Source organism: Cupressus sempervirens, chromosome 3, assembly GCF_028749045.1.
Source record: "Cupressus sempervirens isolate cs-2001-9-10 chromosome 3, ASM2874904v1, whole genome shotgun sequence".
Classification (NCBI taxonomy): domain Eukaryota; kingdom Viridiplantae; phylum Streptophyta; class Pinopsida; order Cupressales; family Cupressaceae; genus Cupressus; species Cupressus sempervirens.
Window position 1 is genome coordinate 998,193,682 of NC_143120.1, and position 22,693 is coordinate 998,216,374.

A 22,693-nucleotide genomic window follows, 5' to 3' on the forward strand; every position below is an offset into this window, starting at 1 on the left:
AATGCAATGTTGGATGTCTTTGAGTCATCACGTTGTCGCATTCAAACGCCATTGTCTACTGTAGGATTTTAAAGGCATCAACGCTATGTCATCTCTCAACAACTTCGGCATCCTTCCCTAGCATTTTGACAATCATATTACATTCATTCTTGGCAGCACCCAGTGTTATCTATTCGAACTGAAGGTGAGATACGGGTCTGATCATTTTATCAAATACTTAGCTGCACCCTCCACCCGTAGCTTGTTAAGGTAATTTTTTAAAACAGATATGCCCATATTAAGCATAAGTGTTCCCTTCTTGCCACGTGTAGGATGAACTGGGAACATTTTCTCAAACACTTGGAAGCTTCCTTTGCACTTAACTTTCCTTGCTTGTAGCCTGCTTATGTGCTTTGCCTATGTTCTATCAAAGCCGCAGATCATTAACTTGCATGGACGGTTGAGTAACATGTATTTCTGAGGTAGTATATCAAATAGTATGGCACCTTTTGAAATCACAATTTGTGTTCCTCGAACTCGAGCTTTCTTCAAACTGGCCTCCAATGAAATAGCGCACCTGCTATTACTCCAAATATATGTGGACTTTATTTCCAGTCGGCAATTGTTTTCATGTTGGAGTTTGGGTTGAGAGGTTCGGGTTGGGATTAGGTTAAAAAGTTGGAGTACAGGGAGAGTATTTTAGTACGTGGAGAGAGAAAAATTGAATGAGAAAACCCAAACCCAAATCTGTACTTCTCTCTAAAAGTTTGAGTACGTGGAGAGAGAAAAGTACGGGGAGAGAGAAGATTGTGAATGAAAGAGGGCAACTCAAACTCAAACCTCGAACTTCTCTCTAAAAATTGGAGTACGTGGAGAGAGAAAAGTAGGGGGTGAGAAAAATTGGTTTAGCTGGGAATTAATCTCTCTTTCTAGAATTAATATAATTAAACCTCCCTATAAAATGTTTGGGTAACAACTGGCTCTATTTGGGGACAAGGACTGTATAGGATGCTGAATGAATCCAGAGGTAAGAAATGACTGTGCTTTTTCACAAGGGCTATAGAGTCACCCAAAAAGGAGATAAATCTAGGAGAAGGGACTAAGCACAACAAAAACGGGAACACAACCGAACTGAAAAGAAAGGAGGGCACAACAAAAACTCCTAGCTAAGATATGTATAAGGTGGCAGACTGGACACCTTACTGATGATAATGTTTCAAATGAGGGCAACTGAGTACCACTTAGGTATGAAAAAATGAATGAATTCTTTCCACATACCTCTTTAATCTGGAATGGGCCTCTCCATAAGGAATCAAATTTTCCATGTAAGCCCTTTGGTTCTCGGCATTTATCCCAAAGCAAGACAAGATCACCTTCTTGAAACACCCTTTGCTTAGCTTTCTTATTAAATAACTTCTTAACGCGGGATTGATGTTCCTGAATTCTATCCACAACCACATCCCTCTCTTCTTCCAACTTGATCAAATATAATATTCGTTTTTCAAGAGCATCTTTGAATTCATGATTCTCAATAGCATCTTGTAACTTCAAGGCAGATAATTCTAGAGGAAGAGGAGGAGCTGGCTCAGTTCCATACAGGATCTCAAAGGGAGATAATCCTGTTGCTCTCTTCTTAGTGGTGCGATCTGCCCAAAGTGCATCATACAAATGTTTATGCCAAGATCTCTGATTGACATCTATCAATTTTCACACAATGGTCATAATATTTTTATTACTTGATTCTGCCTGACCATTTCCTTGTGCAAAATAATCTGAGGAGTGAGAGAGAATGATTCCATATTGATAGCAGAAGGCTGATATTTCCTGAGAGGAGAAGTTTGTAGCATTATCGTAACAATCTTGTTAGGAACTCCAAACCTAGCCAAAATATTTTGCTTGATAAAACTACACACCACTTCTGAAGTTGTTTGTTTGACTGGGATGGCTTCTACCCACTTAGTAAAATAATCAGTTGCCATTAAAATGTGAGTATGTCTGACAGTAGATGAAGGATGGATAGGACTGATGAAATCTAAACCCCACTGTTGAAAGGGTTCTTCAATCACTACTGGCTTCAAGGGCAGTGCTGCTAATTGGACTCTTCCTTTGAAATACTGACAAGAATCACACTTCTTAACCCATTCTTCTTCATCCTTGAACATCCCGGGCCAATAAAAACAATTCCTCAAAATTTTGTAAGCCGTTACTGATGCTGAGTAATGACCTCCACATGCTTCATTATGAAACAATTGGAGCAACTCCTTTTTCTGTTCAGAATCTACACACCTCAGGAAGGTACCATCTATTCCTTTCTTGTACAAAGCGTCACCCCAGATAACATACTTTGCGGATTTCAATTTTAAGGTCCTCTTCTCTTTGGGTGACAGATGGGCTGGGCATTCTCCATAAGTCAGAAAATAGGCAATATTGGAAAACCAATCATCGGTATTACTAATGAATAAGACTAATGGAACTTCTTTCTCTGTCTCTTCTTCAGTTGAGGAAGATCCTTTTGCAATAGCTTTACACAAACCTTTTCCTCTGACAAGCTTTGTAGGTTTGATATCGAGATCATATTCTTGTACTTTAGCTATCCAGGAGGCCCTTTTGTTCACACCGATCTCCTGTTGTGTCAGAATAGTCTTCACTGCTGAATCAGGAACAAACACCTTGGAGTGAGAGTTCAGGATGTAAAACCTGAATTGTTTCACTACTCTGACTAGAGCATAAGCATTCTTCTCGATCAAAGAGTATTTCAATTCATGTTTCTTAAGAGGGATACTCATGAATGCTATTGGGGCCTCGGTATTGTCTTTGTTAGGTTGGGTAAGTATAGCAGATAAAGTGTTCTCAGATGCATAACAATACAAATGAAAATCTTTAGAAAAATCTGGATAAGAAAGGGTAGGGGCATTAGCAATTTCAGTCTTGATTTGTTCAAAAGAATCCTTACCTTCTTTTATCCACTTAAAATTTGTATTCCCTTTCATCATATCCACAATTGACTTTGTAATCTTTGAGAAGTTTGGTACGAACCTCCTTATGAAGTTTATTTGCCCAAAGAAAGATCTGACTCCTAGTTTACTCATGGGAAGTGACAACTGTTGGATAGCTTTCACCCGTTCAGGATCTATTCGAATACCCTCTTTAGAGACAATATGCCCTAATAGTTTTCCTTTTGTCACTCCAAATATAGACTTCTTAGGATTTAGTGAGATGCCATGAGTTCGACATTGATGCAGGATAGCTTCTAGATGGTGCACATGATCTCTTCTATGTTTTGAAAACATTGTAAGATCATCAAGGTACATCACAATAATCTTATTCTTGAAATCTGCAAATGAATGATCCATCGCCTGTTGAAAGGTAGATCCGGCATTTATCAAACCAAAAGGCATATTATAGGCAAACGTACCCCATGGAGTGGTAAAAGCTGTTTTATGTTGGTCTTCCGGTGTGACATTGATCTGGTTATAACCGGAGAAGCCATCTAGCATTGACATGAGTTCTGACCCAGATACCAATTGTAGAATATGATCCATGACGGGGAGTCCATAATTATCCTTAAGTGACGCTTGATTCAAATTGCGGAAATCAACACATATTCTTATCTCGCCATTCTTCTTTTTGACAAGAACAATATTGGCTACCCATGTTGAATGGTGAATGGGATAAATAATCTTTGCTTTAAGCATCTTATCAACTTCATTGAAAATAGCGTCAGCTACCTTGGGATTGAATTGCCTTTGCTTTTGCTGGAAGGGAGTTGAACCAGGTTCCAAAGGAATTTGATATTTAAATTTCCCATTCATGAATTCCTTAAGATCTTCATAACCCCAAGCAAAAACGTCTTGGTAGACTTTCAACAACTTCGTGAATTCTTCTTTCTCTTCTGATGTCAAATCTTTCCCTATTAGGACCATCTTTGGATTTTCCTCAGAACCAATATGTACTTTCTCATAACCCGAACAATTAGAAGGTTTAGTGTCCTCAACTTTCTCTTTCCTTTTGTCTTCTTTAGCAAAAAGACTCTCTAGGGTGACTAATCCTCTCGGGATAACATTACCATCCAATTGAATAACCTCAGGGTCATCTCCTAGTGTTCGATTATGATTACGTGATCCTTCAAATTTCATGTCTGAAAATGGAGGCCTTCCCTCAAGAAATGCAATGATTTGCCCATCATCATCAAAAACTTGCTAGTGTCGATCATTATCAGGCACACTAGTTCTATGAATCATCTCTATTGTATAAACATCTCTGTTAAACTCAGGGTGAGGAATAAGGAGAGAGGCAGAGACTGCAAGACAATCTGCTTTGGAATTTTGTTCACGAGGAATAACAAATAAAGAAAAAGCATCAAAATGCTCAACCTCATCCCACACTCTATTTCTATATGCCTTCAATTTTGCATTCTTTGTTTGGTATTGTGTAATAACCCCAATAGGTTATAACTTCTTCAGACACCAAAAATCTTTATACTTCAGTTGTTTGACATTTCGTTAAACACTTTGCAAGCAAGTTCTGATACCACTGTAATGGCTCTCCTCAAATCTGCCCTCAAAAATGCTGATGAAAGCTCAAGGAATTTCATCAAACAATTCACATGCAAGGGATGTATGACTGATATAGTATTTCAGCTAGCTTCAAATGACTTTTTTTTAACAATTTGCATCAATTAAAATCTTGTGCTAGAAGACTACAATGGACTACACAATGACCTAACATGAGTGTGCTACTAATTTTGACAATATTCAGTGCATATATATGATCTAAGCATGAGAAATGAACACCTACAGCCAACTGGCATTTTTACAAACAGTTGGTATGCAAACTAACTAGCTGATAAATAATGATATTAAATTGCTTAAATGACACCAGCAACTATTATCTTCTTAATTGCAATGAAAATTACAATGCTCATGAAATATGGCCAAGACTTAGGCATTTACATGGATTACAAAATGATAATGCTGGTATAATGCACACTTATAGCTGAAAGCTTATAACACCCTAAAAAACAATACTAACAAAAGAACCTGGTTTTAGATGGCTGAAATAATTTCCTTCTATGCTGCCTCTTCTGCTTTGATTTTTTCGAACTGCTTTTTCAGCCTGCTTTTTCGTACCCGCTTTTTCAGCCTGCTTTTTCGGTTCCGCTTTTTTCGAATAGCTTTTTTCGTACCTGCTTTTACTGCTTTTTCGGCCTGCTTTTTCATACCCGGCTTTTCAGTCTGCTTTTTCGGTTCCGCTTTTTCGGAGTGCTACTATGTTGAATCTCAAGACCATATCTTTCAATGGCGTCAAGATTTCCAGCTTGAAGGGATTTCGTCCTGCAAACTATTGAGACATAATCTCCAAAAAATTTCTCAATTTCTTTGATATTTCCAAGCATACTAAAAGAAGCTCTTCCCTTTCTTTTATAGTGTTCTCACAAGAGCTCAATTCTTCGTTTTCTCAATGTGGGATAAAACATAACTCCCTTTATGTAACTTATGTCTCCAATTTGTTATAAAATAAAGGAGACTCTTTTAATTTAAATATTTCCCACAATCTATAGTCTATGCATTAATAAAGTTAAATATTTAAATTTAACTTTATAAAATAGCTTTATCAATGCATAACAAATCTTATCAATGATAAACAAGTCTTCTTGTCGATTTTAAACAATTACCATCGACATACCCCTTCCATTGGATGTCCGACCATATCCAAGATGACTTACTATAAATAGTAAGTATGCCCAAAGTTGCCTCAAAACCCCACAGAAAGACCTGCAGCTGAAACTATCTAGGCCAAATGGCCTCTAAGTCCCTTTAATATCCTAGTTAGCCTACGGGACCGTGGGGAAATAGGCTAACAACAACATCATGCTATAAATGCTAAAAGGGGGACATTACATATTGTCTGCGTACCTGGTTGACAACTAACTTTGCATCTCCTGATACCTTGAGTTGTTTGATTCCTTTTTCTCTTGCATACTCGAGACCAAGTAGGAGAGCTTCATATTCCGCGGTATTATTGGTGGTTTCAAAGGCCAACTTATAAGCTTTTGGGAACTTCTCTCCTTTTGGTAGATTCAAACACCCCACTCGGTAGACCACCCTGAGTGGATGTCTATGTTGTGTGCCATTGGGGCCAAGAGGTTGAATGTCTGCTTATGTGCCTAGTGCAAGATTGCTTCTAAGGGGCCTATTATGTGTTTACTTTCAAACCCTGTTGTGTTTAAATAGTAGGGAACGTTCTGGATATTGTGTATATTGATGTAAAGATCATTACATGTTATCATCTAACTCTTAAGATATTGTATATATTGATATATTGATGTAAAGATTATTACCATGATTACCAGGAGACCCGTCTCCCCCCTAAAAGTCGCGTCTCGGAGACCGAGACGCCTCTCGGAGACTTTTTGCGTCTCCGGAGACCTCAAAAAAGGTTGGAGACTTCATGATGAAGTCTCTTGAAGTCTCCCCGTCTCATAATCCAAAAAGTGAAGTCTCCCCGAAGTCTCCTGGTAAAATATAAATGTAAAATATAATATTAAATAATTTTATATATTTTAGCCCTCATTTTAATGTTTTTAATACAAATATTAAGACCACCAACAAATCATTTAAAATATTTTATTTAATAAATTAATAACTTTAAAAACATTAGATTTTTTTTAAAAAATTATTTTTATTCAACAATTTAAATGATTAAATCATTTAAAATACTTTTGGAGAGATGATTTTTTGGAGAGCATGATAGCTGAAGACCTTGAGATGGATGATCACAACCTTGTGGAGTAGATGATAGTACCATCGACATACTAATACTAGATATATTTCTGTTTTTTGTTTATTGTACAAAGTGTTCATTTTTGTTTGCATATCGGCAATTCAGCTTCAAACTATACTTTCTTGAATTTAAAATTTGAATATGTAATGATAATCTCAGCGATTATCAATCTGATATGATGGTGATCATATGCAATATTCGAAAAACAAATATGTCTATGAGATACAATATTGTGATCATGTGAGTTTTGAAATCTTTGACTCTGAGTCTATTTTAATTTTTAATGTGACATTACTATTATTATTTACTTTAGTCTTACAGTATTACTATTTTCAAATTTTGTATTTACTTTTAGTATCAGACTCTTTAAACTATTAAAAATTTAAAAAAAAAAAAATTGCCTTCTCCAAGTACCCCCGTCTCCTATTTGAAAAATTGCTGTACCAGTACTGGAGACCTCGAAGTCTCCCCGTCTCTCGGTGACCTTGATTATTACATGTTATCATATATATATTTGTTTGTCTGTCTGTATGTATCCTTGGTTATGGTTATAGGGTCTAAACCTAGGTTCCTTTTGTTCAAAGGAGATATCTTACTTGGTAAAGATATAACTCTAACCCTAACTTGTTGCAATTGTGATTGTACAACATATTATAGGGTAAATCTTGAAGGGGACATTACACCTTTGCCAATTTTTTTCCCATTCCCTTAGTGTGTGGTTAGTATTGATGGCATGCTAATAAGTTGTAAACTTCTTAAATGCCTACATATTTTTCTCCTCTTTTTATTTTTATTTTTTCATTTGGTATTATTTGTGTCATTCTATTTGTACTGCTCTATGCCTTTTTGAATTCAATTTGTTCACATGCAGGCATTTGTTGCTTATCATTTAGGACTAAAATGTCAACATTTTGCAAATAATAATGCTTTCAATTTCTTTTGCACGACTATTCACTAAAAGAAATATGTGATTTTCAGGGCAGCAATAACGCAATGGAGTGGAGAAGGGTCATTTTTGTTTACATCAAGTTCAGCTGTGTATGATTGCTATAACAATGGCTTGTGTGATGAGGTAATCACACGAACTCTACATAAATACTGATGATTCATCAATACCATTTGTGTTGTCTTTTAGCATATAAGTATATGGTATACCTATGTAATGTGTTGATGCATTATTTGGTTTTACAGCATCATTTGAATTAGGTTCAGGTCAAAGTGTTCAATAACTAATGAATATTTGAGAACTGTATATTAAAGGCCAGTAATTTTTTTGAAGAATAGAACATGATGTTGTCATGGCTACCCATTTCCTGTGGCATTGTTGTCTATTTCTCAGGGCCCTCGTCTCAAGGCATGTTTCTTTGCTGTTTCCGGTCTCATGTTGTCATTGGTACTTGTCTGTGTTTTAGTCTCATGAGGTTGTTAACTGTTCCTATAATAGAAGGCTTCATATCTCTTTTGAAACCCTCTTCAAGTTCATTGCTGCAGCTAAAAGTGTTAATCTAGTGAAAGGTATAAGACGGAAGCTTGAGGAACATTAAGATAAAGTTCCACACAAAGAATTTATACCTTCTATTGGTCAATCTTGAAAGTTTGAAACTGATCTTCTAATATTGACTCTCTAGAAGTAGTGACTATGTTATGATTATTTGTGGACATAATTCCATGGATTTCAATTGGATATCTGGTATCTTTAGATGTATATCCAATGTGTTTATGGCAAAAAACAATACTCATGAAAAGATACACATTCAATTTGATTCTTTATTAAATTATTTGGTTGCGATCTTTTCTTATTATTTGGAGGCAAACTATAATTCATGATTTTGTAGGAGTGTCCTACAGTGCCCATGGGAAGGAGTGCTCGTACAGATATTTTGCTTATGGCAGAGGCAGAAGCACTGAAAGCTGGTGGGAATGTTATTCGATTGGCAGGGTTATATATATCCTTTTTGTAATAGTTATTTTCGGAAGTCCAATAAAAATGTTTTCTTTTAAAATTATATGCAAGGCAGTCAGTCACTTGAATCATGAAATGGAGGACAATAAATGTTGTTGCTTAGTTGAACCTATTTTTCTTGACTTAAAGTTGCACAAGCTAGACAGAGGTGCTCATATGTATTATTTAAAGAAGGGAAGTGTTGATGCACACCCAGAACACATGATTAATCTTATTCATTATGAGGTTATTTCATCTTTATCTCAAGTACAACTTTTGGTTTATTTATTTTCATTATTTTTTGAAGGTAACATAGATAACTTATTCTAAACAATGTATACAGCATATCAACCTTCATGAGAATTCAGATATTTCATCAATTAGATATCCTAGAAAATAGCTCATGTTTCAGCTATACTATTATCTATTCTTGTATTAATCATTCAATTATTCTATATTATGTTATCTCGTCAATTCTTTCATGGGTTTCTTTCCAGTTTACTGCAACTTTAGTGGTTCTTATTGTGCGAGGTCACACTGAAACACTTTTCACAAGAAAGACAATGTAGTTTTGGGGGGTACAAGAGTACCTTTTTATGGTTGTAGACTAGAAAGAAAGAAAGAAGCAAGATGACATATATGAATTTTCATGGATGGCTACAAGTAGGTTGACAGGACTGAAGAGAACAGCTGTATACAGTACAAAGTTCTAGGAAGCGACACCTAGAAAGGTCCCACCAATGGTAAGAGCAAATGTGGAAAAACAGAAAATGCAAAACAATAGGTGAGTGCCAAGACAAATTGTTCAGGAAATGGGTACAAATAGGTGAAGAAAGGGGAACAAAAACTTGTAAGAGAAGAAATTTCACAATTTCTGAGATTATTGTGTAGCCTATTTAAAACCTTGTAAAAAGACTGCCACATTCTTACTCGCACCAAGTAGTGTCGACTTGAGGAGTGGAAAATTGGGCAGAGAGCAATATTGTATGGAATAGGAGATGATGTGTAATTGTCACGTGAAACCATGTGATGAGTGAGAAGTTACTTAAACTATGGAAACTTGAAAGAATATACTGTCCTCTTTTTATAAAATGTATATGCCTTGGAGAGAATAAAGAAGACTGAGGTCACACATATGAAAACACTTAACAAAATTAGTTCTCATGTTTTGAGTTATGGTGTGCCTAGTCCCTCTAGCCTTTGGGCATATTTAGATTTTCATATTTTTATGATATTGCTCACTGCTAAACTTATATTTGAATATTTTTGTTCACATATTGATATGCATATTGACAATTAAGTAGTGAAATCGGTTATTTTTCCTAGATGGCATTCAAATGGTGTATGTTAAGGTTCTATAATGTTTAAATGACATGCTTTGTGCTTAGTTTCATATGAATGACATGTATATTTGTAATTTTCAGTGTATATATAAAACTGACTTGTATATTTTAGAATCACTGCCAATGCAACTGTAATATATAATACTGATTTGTTCAAACTAGAATTGCTGCCAATGTAGTACTACTGTTGTAATTTTTGTATCTTCCAATGGCAGCGATCCTTTCATAATTAAATATGTAAGTAGAAGGTCTGTCCCATGTAGGGGGATGACTTTACGTGGCTTAAACCACGTAGGTTCCTGTTCCTATATGGGACATGACCTCTTATAAAAAAATTGCTGCTTAATCATAATTATCGCAGCCTTTAAAAACAGACCCTGATCTGCATTAATCGGTGTTCAATGAAGCAATTCCCTTGGAAAATAATTGGTCAATTTGATCGTAATTTATTTATTATTATTTGTCTTAACAAAATAATTAGATATTATTATTAATAGAATATGTGTGTATATATATGTGTGTGTATATACATATGTATAGATAACTTTAACTAATGATTATTAGTTAGCTACAATGTTGAACAGCTTATAAATCATGATAATTGATTTGCACAATTTATGATCAAAATCAATCCGCCTGGAGCTAAAACATTGATAGTACTAAGTTGAAATGGATCTCGTGTTTGACAAATCTTCCAATGGGTTGAATTTAGGAGCCAATTGTTTCATGAAAAGCTTGGATATAGAAAGGAAATACTGTTCTTCTTGAACTATTTCGTCTCTCTCTTTGTTGGTGGTTAAAATAGCAATGAGGTATTCCTTTGGCATATGAAAATACCCACATTTTTAATTGTCTTCCAATTGTCTTGTATCTACATTTGTAAGTGTCCTCATTTTTGGGCGGAAATCATTTTCCTTCATGGCTTAATATTTTGCCTACAAACAATTTTGTACATGGTACCCCATGAAGCTGTTGAATTTGTTTTGGCTGAAGTAAAGATTGTCTAGCATTGTGGGGTTTGTAAGGATTGATTACTTTTGGCTTGCTGATATTTAGAGCCAAACCTGATTTTTTTGCTAGCATTATATAGGCGAGAATGGAAGAAGAGATACTAGAAAGGTTGTTGATTGAGAGAGGGGCAATTTTTTTTTTAGGGTTCCACATTGATGGGATACAAAAACTTTAGTTTCTTCTAGTGTTTCACATTTCGGAGATGTCGGAGGTTTAGTTGCCTTTTGTTTTGGTCTTTGGAACATTTCAGAGATGTCAAAGGTTTGACCTCTGACACCTCCAAAAGGTCCGAAGACCAGAGGGTTTTTATTTTGTCTTTTTAAAGTCTTTTTTGGAGTTCGGGGTCGCTCTTTTTGAGGGTGACATCAAGAAGTATCGAGGCTATAAAAGGTGGTTTTGTTTATTGTTTTGGTCACATTTGTGCATTTTTCCTTTGAGTCTTTAGAGAGCCATTGTCTTTGAGCATTGAGGTCTTTGGTTTAAATTTGGAAGTGGGGGTTTTGGTGCAAAGATTTATTGACCTTCACTGTCTATATCTGCAGGTAGCTCTCCAATAGTCTCCCCCGGTTCTAGTCCTTCATTGCACTTTCGTGCCCTAGCGGTGCAAGACTGTTGATTTTTCGCTCAAGGTCATTTGCCTGTACCTCCTTGCCAAGGTTTTAGTCGTGTCTTGTGGTTGGTCTTTGTGTTTAGTCGTCTTCTCACCCCTTCATACAGTTAACCTTAGGGGTAGATTTTTTAGTATGTTATGGTTTAGGATTTGGGTGTTTTACATCTAACTATTGTCTGTTCTTCAAAGCATTGGAGTTGTTGGGGGTTTGCACCTCCAACACCTTTGAACTTCCAGTCGTTTGAGCATCCCAATCTGTCTCCAAGGTAGGAAAAAGTTGAAGCATCGGAGATGTCAGAGGTTCGTACTTTTGACATTCCTAACATCCCCAATCTTCCAAATGCACCTTCTAGTGGTCCAACTCCATGACATTTGAAGTGTTCGAGGTGTCAGAGGTTCATACCTATACCTCTGAGATTGTCGATAACTTCAAAACCTTGCAAATTCTTCGCATCCGAGTCTAACTCCCAGAGTTCTTCGAAGTTGTCAGTGTTTCACAGGTCCGACAACCCTGAAGCATCCAAGACTTTTGAAGATCGATCATTAATTTGCAATATATGCTATCTGCATCGAGCTATCGAAGATGTCAGAGTTTGACACCTCGACACCTTTGACAACCCCCAAGGTTCGAGCTTTCTCCCTATGAAGCAAAATACCAACATCTGATCTTTGGACAATGACATCATCGTTGAAGGCAAAGGTTGCTTCTCCTCAACTTGTAAAGTACAAGTATCAGGAGAACCCACCTTAATCGGAGTTCATTGATCTCCACTTTGAGATGAAAGTTATTGAGCTTAGACTGGAATGAGTTTCTTGACTAAATGCAAGAGGTGTTTAAGAAGGTCAAAGATGTGCACCATAATGGTTTTGGTTGGTTTGGTTCTTGCTACTGCCCATCCAATGGCTATATTGTCTTCAAATCTGATAATGACACTTGCACATCACTAATGCTTGATGGGAAGGTTGTGAAAAACACATGTAGAGGGTCGTCTTGGATTTGAGGTCGAACACAATTGAACATGTTTTGGACATTCCAAAGGCCAACACCTTTTATAGAATCACTTTGGAAAGTGCTGGCAGGTGGTACCAGGATAACATCATAGCGTCCAATAAGTTAATAATGGAGAAATACTTGATCAACCCTCCTCCCATGGGAAGATAAAGAAGGTTGATATGAGTTGAGGCTGCATGATTAGTGATTTCAAATATGTTGTGGTACTTTTGAGCAGAGTAATGGGCAGGCCAAATGCAAGGTACACTTTATTGAGAAGATTAGGACCTAGATGAATATGATTAACTACGCAACCTTGATCAGTGATAACATACACGATTGGTGGGAATAAAGAATGACTCAAAATTTTACATGACTTCAAATGTGGTGTATTTGCTTGCTACAAGGGATGTGTACGTTGGGCTATCTAAGCTAGTATTCAAAAATGACATAGTGGTATGGTCATGCATGGTCTACCCATAGCTAGTCTGGAAGAAGTTGCAGGATGAGAGTCTTAAGTTCAGAATTGTGAACAATGCTTTTGTGTTTGTTGTCATCCGCCATGTTACCCGCCCTGAAGTCTTGTATGTTTTTCTTCAAGCCTTCAATATCGCTTCCTTTCTTATCTAAAATTTGAACTTTAACCTTGAACAATTGAGTTCAAAGTTCAAGGTTCAAATAGTCTTGGTCTTATTGGGACGCCTTTGTTTGGATTGTTTTGTCCTCTTTTCTGAACTTGAACTCCGAACCATTTGAGTTCAAATTTCAAAGTTCATTCCCCTTGTCCATACGTTTGTTTCAACCATAGTAACGTGACTCGTACTCGGCTCGGACTCGGCAAGGGTAACTTGACTCGTGACCCAACTCGGACTCGCCAATGACTCGACAAAGTGAAAAAATTTCAAAATTTTGAATTTTTTAAGGATTTAAAGAGCATTCCATGCACCCATTATTGAATAAAGCTTAAAGACACAATAATATCATGAAATAGAAGGTAATTTGATCACATACTTCAACATACATCGATTTTATTGTTTGAGGAGTCAACTAGACAACAAACTTTTAGTGAGTACAAATGACACTTATTTCTTCAAACCTACCTACATCTTATGTTGATGTTAACAATGAAGATCATTATAGAGATTCAAGACCCATATGAAGTTCAATGCTGCTATTCTTAATTCAACATTGAACTATGAATATCTATCATGACATTCAAGTTTGAAAAATTTACAATAAAGTACAATTTTGACTTTTAAGTTGATTTAGTTTTTTATATGCATCCTAGGTGGTTGTCTGAACCTAATTCTTGTTTTAAGGCTACAAATATGTATATGTGTAAGATTTTTATATATTTTTCTATGGATGTTCATTTGGTCTCATCTAGAGTTGAGACTTAAAAGTTAAATCTGATGGAAATAACCATTCAAAAACAGTCAATGGTTGAGGAAAGGATTAAAAACTTCCTAGGAACCAGTTAATTAAGAACCATACCCAAACGCATATGATTCAAACCTTCAAATTCAACACTCTTCACACATTGGATTTAAATTAATTTGGTCAAGGAAAGGAAACTGAAAACATTATTACAAAAACTGCAGGAAATTCTAAAAACTGGACTAATCTTGATTCCCGTCATTCTAGGCAATTGAATAAGCAATGGATAAGAATCCAAATCCCAAACTTTGAACAGCCCATTTTAGTGTAATCAACATTTAAAATATTATTTTTAGCCTTAGATAATAGGCTAAATTGAAAAATTGAAAATTCTTATTAAGTTATTCATTCTCAATTAGTACGAAATTACAAATAGACACAATAAAAGAGCAAACTTTTGTAATCTTGAGACTATTCATACCAACCTCTAGAAACTTATCAAAAAAAAAAAAAAAAAAATTGGCCGGGTCAAATCAGCTTGACCCGCAAGTCAGGCGAGTCACCTCACTTAACCCGCTGAGCTCAGGTCACGGGTAATTTTGACTCGGCAAGCCATGTGAGACTCGCCAACTCAGGAGACTCGCCCCTCTCGGCAAGGCTCGTTACTCTGGTTTCAACCCTATGGGACTAGTATGATTAGTCGGATTTCGACACTTCTTTTGAAGTTGAACCTTGAATAGTCACCCATTCAGGTTCACAGTTCATTAACCATGTAATCTCCTTTTCATGTCAAGTTGGTTTTTATGTGCCAGAGTCCCTACAATTATCAACTACTAAATTTGAATCTTCAACCTCAAAGTGGTTCAAAGGTTTAGTTTGCCAGCCTAAAGTACATACGGAAGGTGACAAGTGGCAGTATGAAGATTGTCAAAATATTTCCTAAAAGGTTGAAGTGACATACTTCAATGCATGATTGGTGCGAAAGATGGCAGGTTGATTTACTACGTGCGGGGATAATATATACTCATAAATGATTGAACTCTCGTCAAATTGGTACTTTCCATATTGAAATATGATGCGTCTACCTATCTAGGCTATTTAAACTTGCCTTTCTGTTTCATTTTGTTAACTGCTAAATGAGGTAAGTGATCACACCTTCTTTGGAGTTGTAAGCGGTTTGCAACATAGATTTTCTGACGAAGGGCCTTGTTTCTTTCTCGCGGTGAGTCCCTTTACATTTTCTCATTAGTTACTGTTGGAATTCCTACTTTAAGGTGTAATAGTTTTGTTAGTCCTTTTTATTTCAGTCTTTTCTTATTGGTTTAAAAGGGGGATTTTAGTTTCTCTGTCCTTCATGGCCATGTCCTGCGCCAAGTGATCAAAAGAAAAAACAACCACTACCCTTGTTAGTTTCTTGCCAGAGCTAAAAGGTCCTTTCCTAACCGATGAGGACATTACCCTTGTCAGTTTCTTGCCAGAGCTAAAAGGTCCTTTCCTAGCCGATATTTGCGGCTCTATGGCCACTCCTTTTCATGGTTCCAAGTATTTTCTATTGTTTGTTGATGATTTCAGTAGGAAAATGTGGGTGTATTTTCTTAAAAAGAAATAAGATGCATTTCCTGTATTTCAGAAGTTTAAACCTTTGGTTGAAAAAGACTCTGGGAAATCTATTATTACTCTTAGATTAGACAATGGGGGGGAATTTTGTTCTAATGAATTGTCTAGCTTCTTTGATAGTCATGGCATCAAACTCTAGTTAACCACGCCCCACACACCACAACAGAACAATGTAGTTGAACGTTTGAACATAATAATCACCGAGATGGCTCATTCCATGCTTGAAAACAAACATGTTCCAAAGAAGTTCTGGGGAGAAACAGTTAACACTGCAGTTTATCTTCTGAACCTTTCACCTATAGTGGCGGTCAAACTCTAGAAGAGGCCTAGTCAGGTCGCAAGCCTAGAATCAGTCACCTCAAGGTTTTTGGCTCCCTAGCTTTTGTTTTGATCCATGATGCGTCATGCACCAAGTTGGATACCAAGAGTCAAAAGCTCATGCTTGCTAGATATGGTAGTCTTCACAAAGCCTACTGCTTGATCGACATTGAGACATCTCGTCTCATCTACAGTCGTGATGTAGTCTTTGATGAGCAACAAGGACATTTCATCTCTGTTTCTCTTGTTCCTGATCCAACAGACTAGCCTATGAAGGATCATGATTTGGGAGTCAGGCTTCCATTAGGTCCACTTGATTGGAGGGCTCCAGTAGTTTCTGCAACTCTAGTTATACAAGTGATCCCTATACAGAGACCTCCAACTTCTCCTATAGGATCATCTGGATTTGTAAATGCTTAACTTGAGTTTGTTTTGGATTCGTATGATGAAGAACCTGATGAACAAGCATCTCCTGATACTAATGTTGGTCATTCTCCTCTCTAGCCAAAGTGGTGGGCTAAAACACTTGTAGATCATCGAGATGATGAACTCATTGAGGGGAGAACTGCTCGGAAAAGAGAAAACCTACAGAGTCTGTTAGCTTTGCACTCATGGCCAACATTCATAGTGTGTTTGAAGCTCAAACATACTTCGAAGCTAAAGGGATTCCAGAGTGGGAACAAGCCATGACATTTGAACACTAGAGCCTAATGAAGAATAATACTTGGGTCCTTTCTGATATTTCACTAGGGAAGAAACCCATAGGCTGCAAATGGGTTTATAAAATCAAATACAAATATGATGGTACTTTGGATAAGTACAAAGCTCGTTTAGTTGCAAAGGGCTCTTCTTAGTGTTTGGGCATTGAGTATGAGGAGATCTTTGCTCTTACTACAAAGATTAGCACCATCAGGTTAGTCCTAGCCAGGGCAGCTCAGTTTGGCCAGAAGGTCCATCAGATGTATGTCAAGAGTTATTTCCTGAATGGTGATCTCCACGAAGAGGCCTAATTTACACAACCTACTGGTTTCAAGGTTGTTGAAAAAGAACATCAGGTTCGCAGATTAGTGAAAGCTTTCTATGGCTTGAAGTAGGCCCCTTGGGCATGGTACATAAAAATTGATAAGTTGATGAAGGTTTTTGGAGGAGTTCTTCGGACTCAAATTTGTACATCAAGACTATTGACAGTAACATCGCCTTTCTGGTTATTTATGTGGAGTATTTGATCATCATTGGCAGTTCGACATCTTTGATTCAGGGAATCAAATAGAATTTATGGTGGTCTTTTGATATGACTGACCTTGGACTTATGCATTATTGCCTAGGTGTTGAGGTTTGGCAACAACCTTCTAGTATATTCATCTCTCAGTCCAAATATGCTAGGGCTTTGTTAGACAAATTGCATATGCAGGATTGCAAGCCTGCATCTACACCCATGGAGAAAGGTCTCAAGTTATCCGCAAAGTCTAATTCTCCTCCAGTGGATGATACTATATACAAGCAACTATTAGGCAACCTCATCTACCTCTTTGCTACTAGGCGTGATATCAGCTTCGCAGTTAACTATATATCACGCATTATGACAGCTCCTAAGGTTGATCATTGGATGGCAACAAAGTGTGTGCGTCGTTATGTGAGAGACACTTCAGCTTATGGACTTCTTTGTTGTCAAAGTTCTAACCCTAGACTCAATGGGTTTACAGATTCATATTGGGTAGGCTTTGTTGACGATAAAATGTCAACTTCTGGATATGTGTTCATTTTGGGATTTGGTGTTGTCACATGGATCAGTAAGAAGCAACAGGCAATTTCTCTCTCCTTCACAGAGGTCGAATACAAAGGGATTGTTAAGGCTTGATGTGAAGTTGTTTGGCTTCGTCAGATGCTTGGGGATATGCAAATGTCACCAGTAGGACCAACTACTCTATTTGTTGATAATGAAGGCGTTATCAAGTTAGCACGAAATCTAGTCTTTCATGAACGAACCAAACACGTGGATGTTCACTATCACTACATACGACAACTGGTTGAAGACAAGACAATAGACTTGTAGTATGTTCCTACCACAAATCAGACTGTGGACATTCTCACCAAGCCTATTGGTCCTGATAAGTTTGTCAAATTTAGAGCACAGTTTGGTGTTGTGGATAGATTAACCATTAGTATTACAATACTAGGTGAATATCTATTATTAGTTAATGGTAATCTATTTATAATCTATTGTAAATATTAAAATATTTCTAATATTTAGTTAGCTGTAGATAACTCTTAGTTAGAATAGAAAGTTTCTATTCTTTCCGATCGTTTCCTAAGGAAACATCTTTGCATTCATTTGTATATATTGACCTCTTGGTCTCTGATAATAACAAATAAATATTTTCCAATTATTTCGTAATACTCTTGATGTTAGGGTCATGTAATGGAAAAATGATTTAGCCAAAAAATAACGCTAATAAATATTCCACCCAATATCAATTGTACACAATAAACAATTAATGCTAGCATATATCGGTAAGGTCTCTTGTTGCTTGTAGATCAAGTGCAAACGTTGGAAAGTGTACTTGATGAACTTTGTTTGCTAAAATATGTGTATGGATGTGATATTAGGATAGAAAGATATTAGAGAATGAAATACTTATATTTGCAAGATAATTGTTGGGATGGATAGTAGCTAATCCCAAAGATTCTTGAATAAACAAATTACACAGATTGGTATATACATAGTTCACATATCATTATTTACTTATATGTAAAAATTTCAAAACAACATTAATTGTAGATACAAAGAATATGGGTAACTTTGTTAAATTCAAATGCAATGTACATAGTATCCACATATTACCCGGTCTTGATGATGGAGAACCATTTAAATGCTAAAAAATGCACATGAGATGTTGCTGTGATAGGGATCATAGTCTTTCAAAGGAGGTGCTCTTTCAACAACGAGAAGAGCTTCAGTTTGTGTACTAGAAATGTTGAAGCTAGTTATCTTGGCAGTTTTCATCTAGATTTCATATGACAAGCATTCTTTTTTTTTTAACTCTTATCTAAACATTAGAGGATTCTGGCTATTGAATTGAAAATTAGTTTTCCTCAGATAACTTTGTAACTTGATATATGATATACTATAAATGATTTGTTGTTAGAAGTCTTTTTAGTATATTACTCATTCCTTTGAAATGTATTTTGGAGTAACAGGATGCAGCTTCCTTATGCAAGGCTATCCTGGAAAAGAGATGTCAAGGGCATGTTTTTATGGGTTGTGATAACTGCTCCCTCTCCAGGTTTGTATGAAGACAATATGCTAAAAATGTTAACCATTAGAGACAATACATTACATTTTTGTAAAATGAATAACACTATATTCATAAAAGGGTGGTTTTCATAGAATGACCTTATCTTAATGTAGAACATATAGTAAATAATAGTTTGTCTAAATACATTTGTATCATAACTACTTTTGTGTGATTAAATCTACTTTGGAGGCTTTAAAAACATAGGAAAGAAACCAAAAAAAACATTGTGTACTTTTAGGGGAGCTTCAGCTAGTTGATATCATTTGTTATATTGTCAAAAGCTATTACTCTAATGTAGAGGAACTACATAATTTAATAACATTTTCTTTGTTTCATACGTTCTTTCTTAAAAATTCTTTGTATTTATTGGTTTAATGGTTGAGTTTGAAGAGAGATTTGTGTATTTCCTTATCAGTTTGCATTATTCGATGGTCTTTTTGACCTAAGACCATAAAACAAGGTATTTGTGGAAAGATTTAATATACAACTACAAACTATGCATGCCAACACACGAAAAATGCTGCCAGTCGGCTTTGTCTAATGACAAGTGGAGAACAAATTATCACCATGACAAGCCCACTAAGGAGATAACCTCTAGGCTATAGACTATAGTGTACATGAGTGTTGGCCTAGATGTATTCAAGCACTAATGAAAATTGTGACATCAAGACATTAGAAACTTATTCTAAGTTGGCACAACGTTTATTGCTACTATCTCTGGTTGGGATTCATGATTACCCTTGTTGTCCTCAAATTTGACATCATAAAATTAAGGCAACCCTACATAGTTTTCTCATGAGTTCATAGGTGTTTCCTCTAAGTCTAGGTGTTTTGAATTATGTGTCATAAAGCCATTTCATTATCCCTTGAATTGTTCTAAGTTTTTGTTGTCTTCGATTTTGGCTTCACAAAATTGGGGCAACCCTACGCAATTTTCTTATGGATTCGTTGGCGCATCCTCTTTGTTTTAATGTGTTGTTAAGGTTTCATTGAACAATTCGTTATCCCTGAATTGTACTCTTTGTGATCCTATCTCTACATTCTCTTTGAAGATTTCTGTCAAGTTAAATCACAAATTGTTTTCTAGTAAGAGTTTTTCTTCTTTGATCGCAAACGCTCAAGTTTTGGCAAAATTTTCTATCTTTTCTTTGTGTTGTAAAAATTCTAGTCTTGTTTTTGCCTTAGGTGAATAGCCCTTGGAATACTACTCGTTTCGAGCTAACTTAGGACAAAATCAGAGTTGTCTTGCTTAAGTTATAGGGGGAAAAGTGGGTTTTATTTAGCGCAACTGCATATCTCGATTAAAAAGCCTCATAAAAGTAGGATTTTTATTGGTAAAATTATGATGTAATATCTAAAGTGGATTTTTTGTCCCATTTTCAAATTTCAACTCATTCTGAGTTGATTTGACCATAGTTTTTAATGTTTTATGAAAATAGCCGTTTTCAAGTCTATTCTTCATGTTACTTCATTGAAAACTATAGCTTGATATTAAATTTAATTACATAAGACATGTTAAATGCTTTTAAGTGGAGTTTTTATTATTCATTGCATATATCAAGATGCAAGTCACTATAAGAAAACCCACTTTCGATAAATTATAAGTCCTAGCATCATTAAAGTGCACTTTTTAAATGCAATCACACATTTGAATGTGTATAATGGGTTTTTAATATGCTTTTGCATAAATAAAACGTTTAAATCAATATAAGTAGATATTTTGAATCCATTTACACAGGTTCTTGCACATATAAGTCTATTTTAATGTTTTAATGCATTTAAGTGGAGTTTTTTCAAACCTTATTACATATACATTTTTAAAATTGCCACTTAAGTGGATTTTTGAGATCAATTTACATATTATTATAACATGCAAATACATTTTTTAAGTGAGTTTTCACTTAAGTAAACCAAAAGCGGCGTTTTTTGACCCCATTGCATATGATTTTGGTAAAAGAAAACCCATTTCTATAAACCAAAACTAGAAGTGGCAAATTTTGACCCCATTACACGTGTTTTAAATGCTAAAGAACATGTATATGCGTTGGAAAACCCCTTTTTTTCCTTTTTTCACTTAAAGATCATAAGTAGTGATTTTTCGTTCTATAACATGTAGTTTTAAACACGTGTTTCTCTTCTAAAAATGCGTTTCAGAAAGAGTGGCGATTTTAGACCCATTTGCATATCATTTAAACATGGAAATGGCTTCTAGTGCATTAAAATTGAAAGTGGCGATTTTTCCAGCCATTGCATATGTTTTGAACATGTAAATGCAACCGAGAAGTGTGTTTTACTTCATAATATTAGGCTTTTTGATCAAACACCTTAAAGTGGCGATTTTTAGCCCCTCTGAAATCTTCACTTTTTTGGGCTTTTTTCTCCAAAAAGGGGTTTTCCAGCCTTCAAATGCTCATATCTTGAGCATTTCTTGGTCGTTTTTGATAATCTATAGGTCAATTTTTGTTAAAATCACCACCTGTCAGGTTCATTCATCATCTTTCATCATCAGGATCACTTTGGTGTTGTCAGATTTCGAATCTGATGCTTCTTCAGTTGTTTTCGCAAGACGGGTAAATTATTATTATTATTCATCTAAATATGTTGAGGTTGCTATTTTTGTTGGTGTTGTTTGTGGTCACCTTAGTATCATAGCTCATTGGAACTAGGATGATTAGTTTTAAATTGTGGGAATAAGAAATAGTGGCCTTGCATGTTAGAAGTTTAAGTTATGGTGGAAAAGGTCATTTTCTTGAGCCAAAAGCAATTAATAAATTATATTAATGGCAGTTTAATATATTCTAATGTTGTGTAGAGTAAGCTTCTTAAGTGGAGTTCTTTGGAAAACCGGTGCCATTTGGAGATTATAAATATGAGGACAGTTGTCGAGTGTTTTTATTATTTCTCAACGCATTTAAGGCATGTTTTTGCCCAAAAAATGCCCTAGTTTTGAGCAATTTGTACCATTAAAACAACAAGTGTTTGGATCAAGATAAGTTTGAAAGCATTGCCTATCCTTCTTAGCTTGCATTCAAATCTTTTAAATCACTTGATATGCTTTGGATGCCATTTTCCAAATTCTTTGCATGTTGTAAATGACGTAATGTTTGCTCTAACTTCCTACACTTGGCAAACTACTAATTTTGACTGATCTCTTGCAAGGATCAAGTCAAGATTTAAAGTCTATTTAACACTTCATCTTGCAATCTTCTTAAATCCAAGAAATCTCTTTGATTGCATTTTTCAGATTTTTCACAAGCGTTTGAAACAACTTCTTCTCTTGCCTCTTGATAAAAGGGTGATTCCTTGTTATTTTATCATACGGTTTTTGTTGTATATAGTTGTTATTTTGTGTATGCTAGTCTAATCATTTCCTGTTTCAGATTTGCATTTGTTTTGTATATGTCAATATACTTCTACTATTCTTCC

The 22,693-nt window shown here is 35.7% G+C and overlaps 1 protein-coding gene across 5 annotated transcripts in view; it reads left to right on the top strand.

The window, feature by feature from the left end:
• LOC149570114 (uncharacterized) overlaps positions 1–22,693 on the top strand; it is a 132,040-nt gene that overhangs the window by 52,809 nt on the left and 56,538 nt on the right. For 3 of the 5 annotated variants that reach the window (XR_016362891.1, XM_089822773.1, XM_089822777.1), the window contains exons 4-7: positions 7,741–7,834; positions 8,598–8,708; positions 8,861–8,950; positions 19,170–19,255. Coding sequence is in view for 4 of the 5 variants with exons in the window: in XM_089822773.1 (XP_089678899.1) it covers positions 7,741–7,834; positions 8,598–8,708; positions 8,861–8,950; positions 19,170–19,255 (381 nt within the window). In the remaining variant the exon portion in view is untranslated. The remainder of the gene's footprint in view (positions 1–7,740; positions 7,835–8,597; positions 8,709–8,860; positions 8,951–19,169; positions 19,256–22,693) is intronic. The other 2 variants (XM_089822775.1, XM_089822774.1) reach the window with 2 other exon arrangements.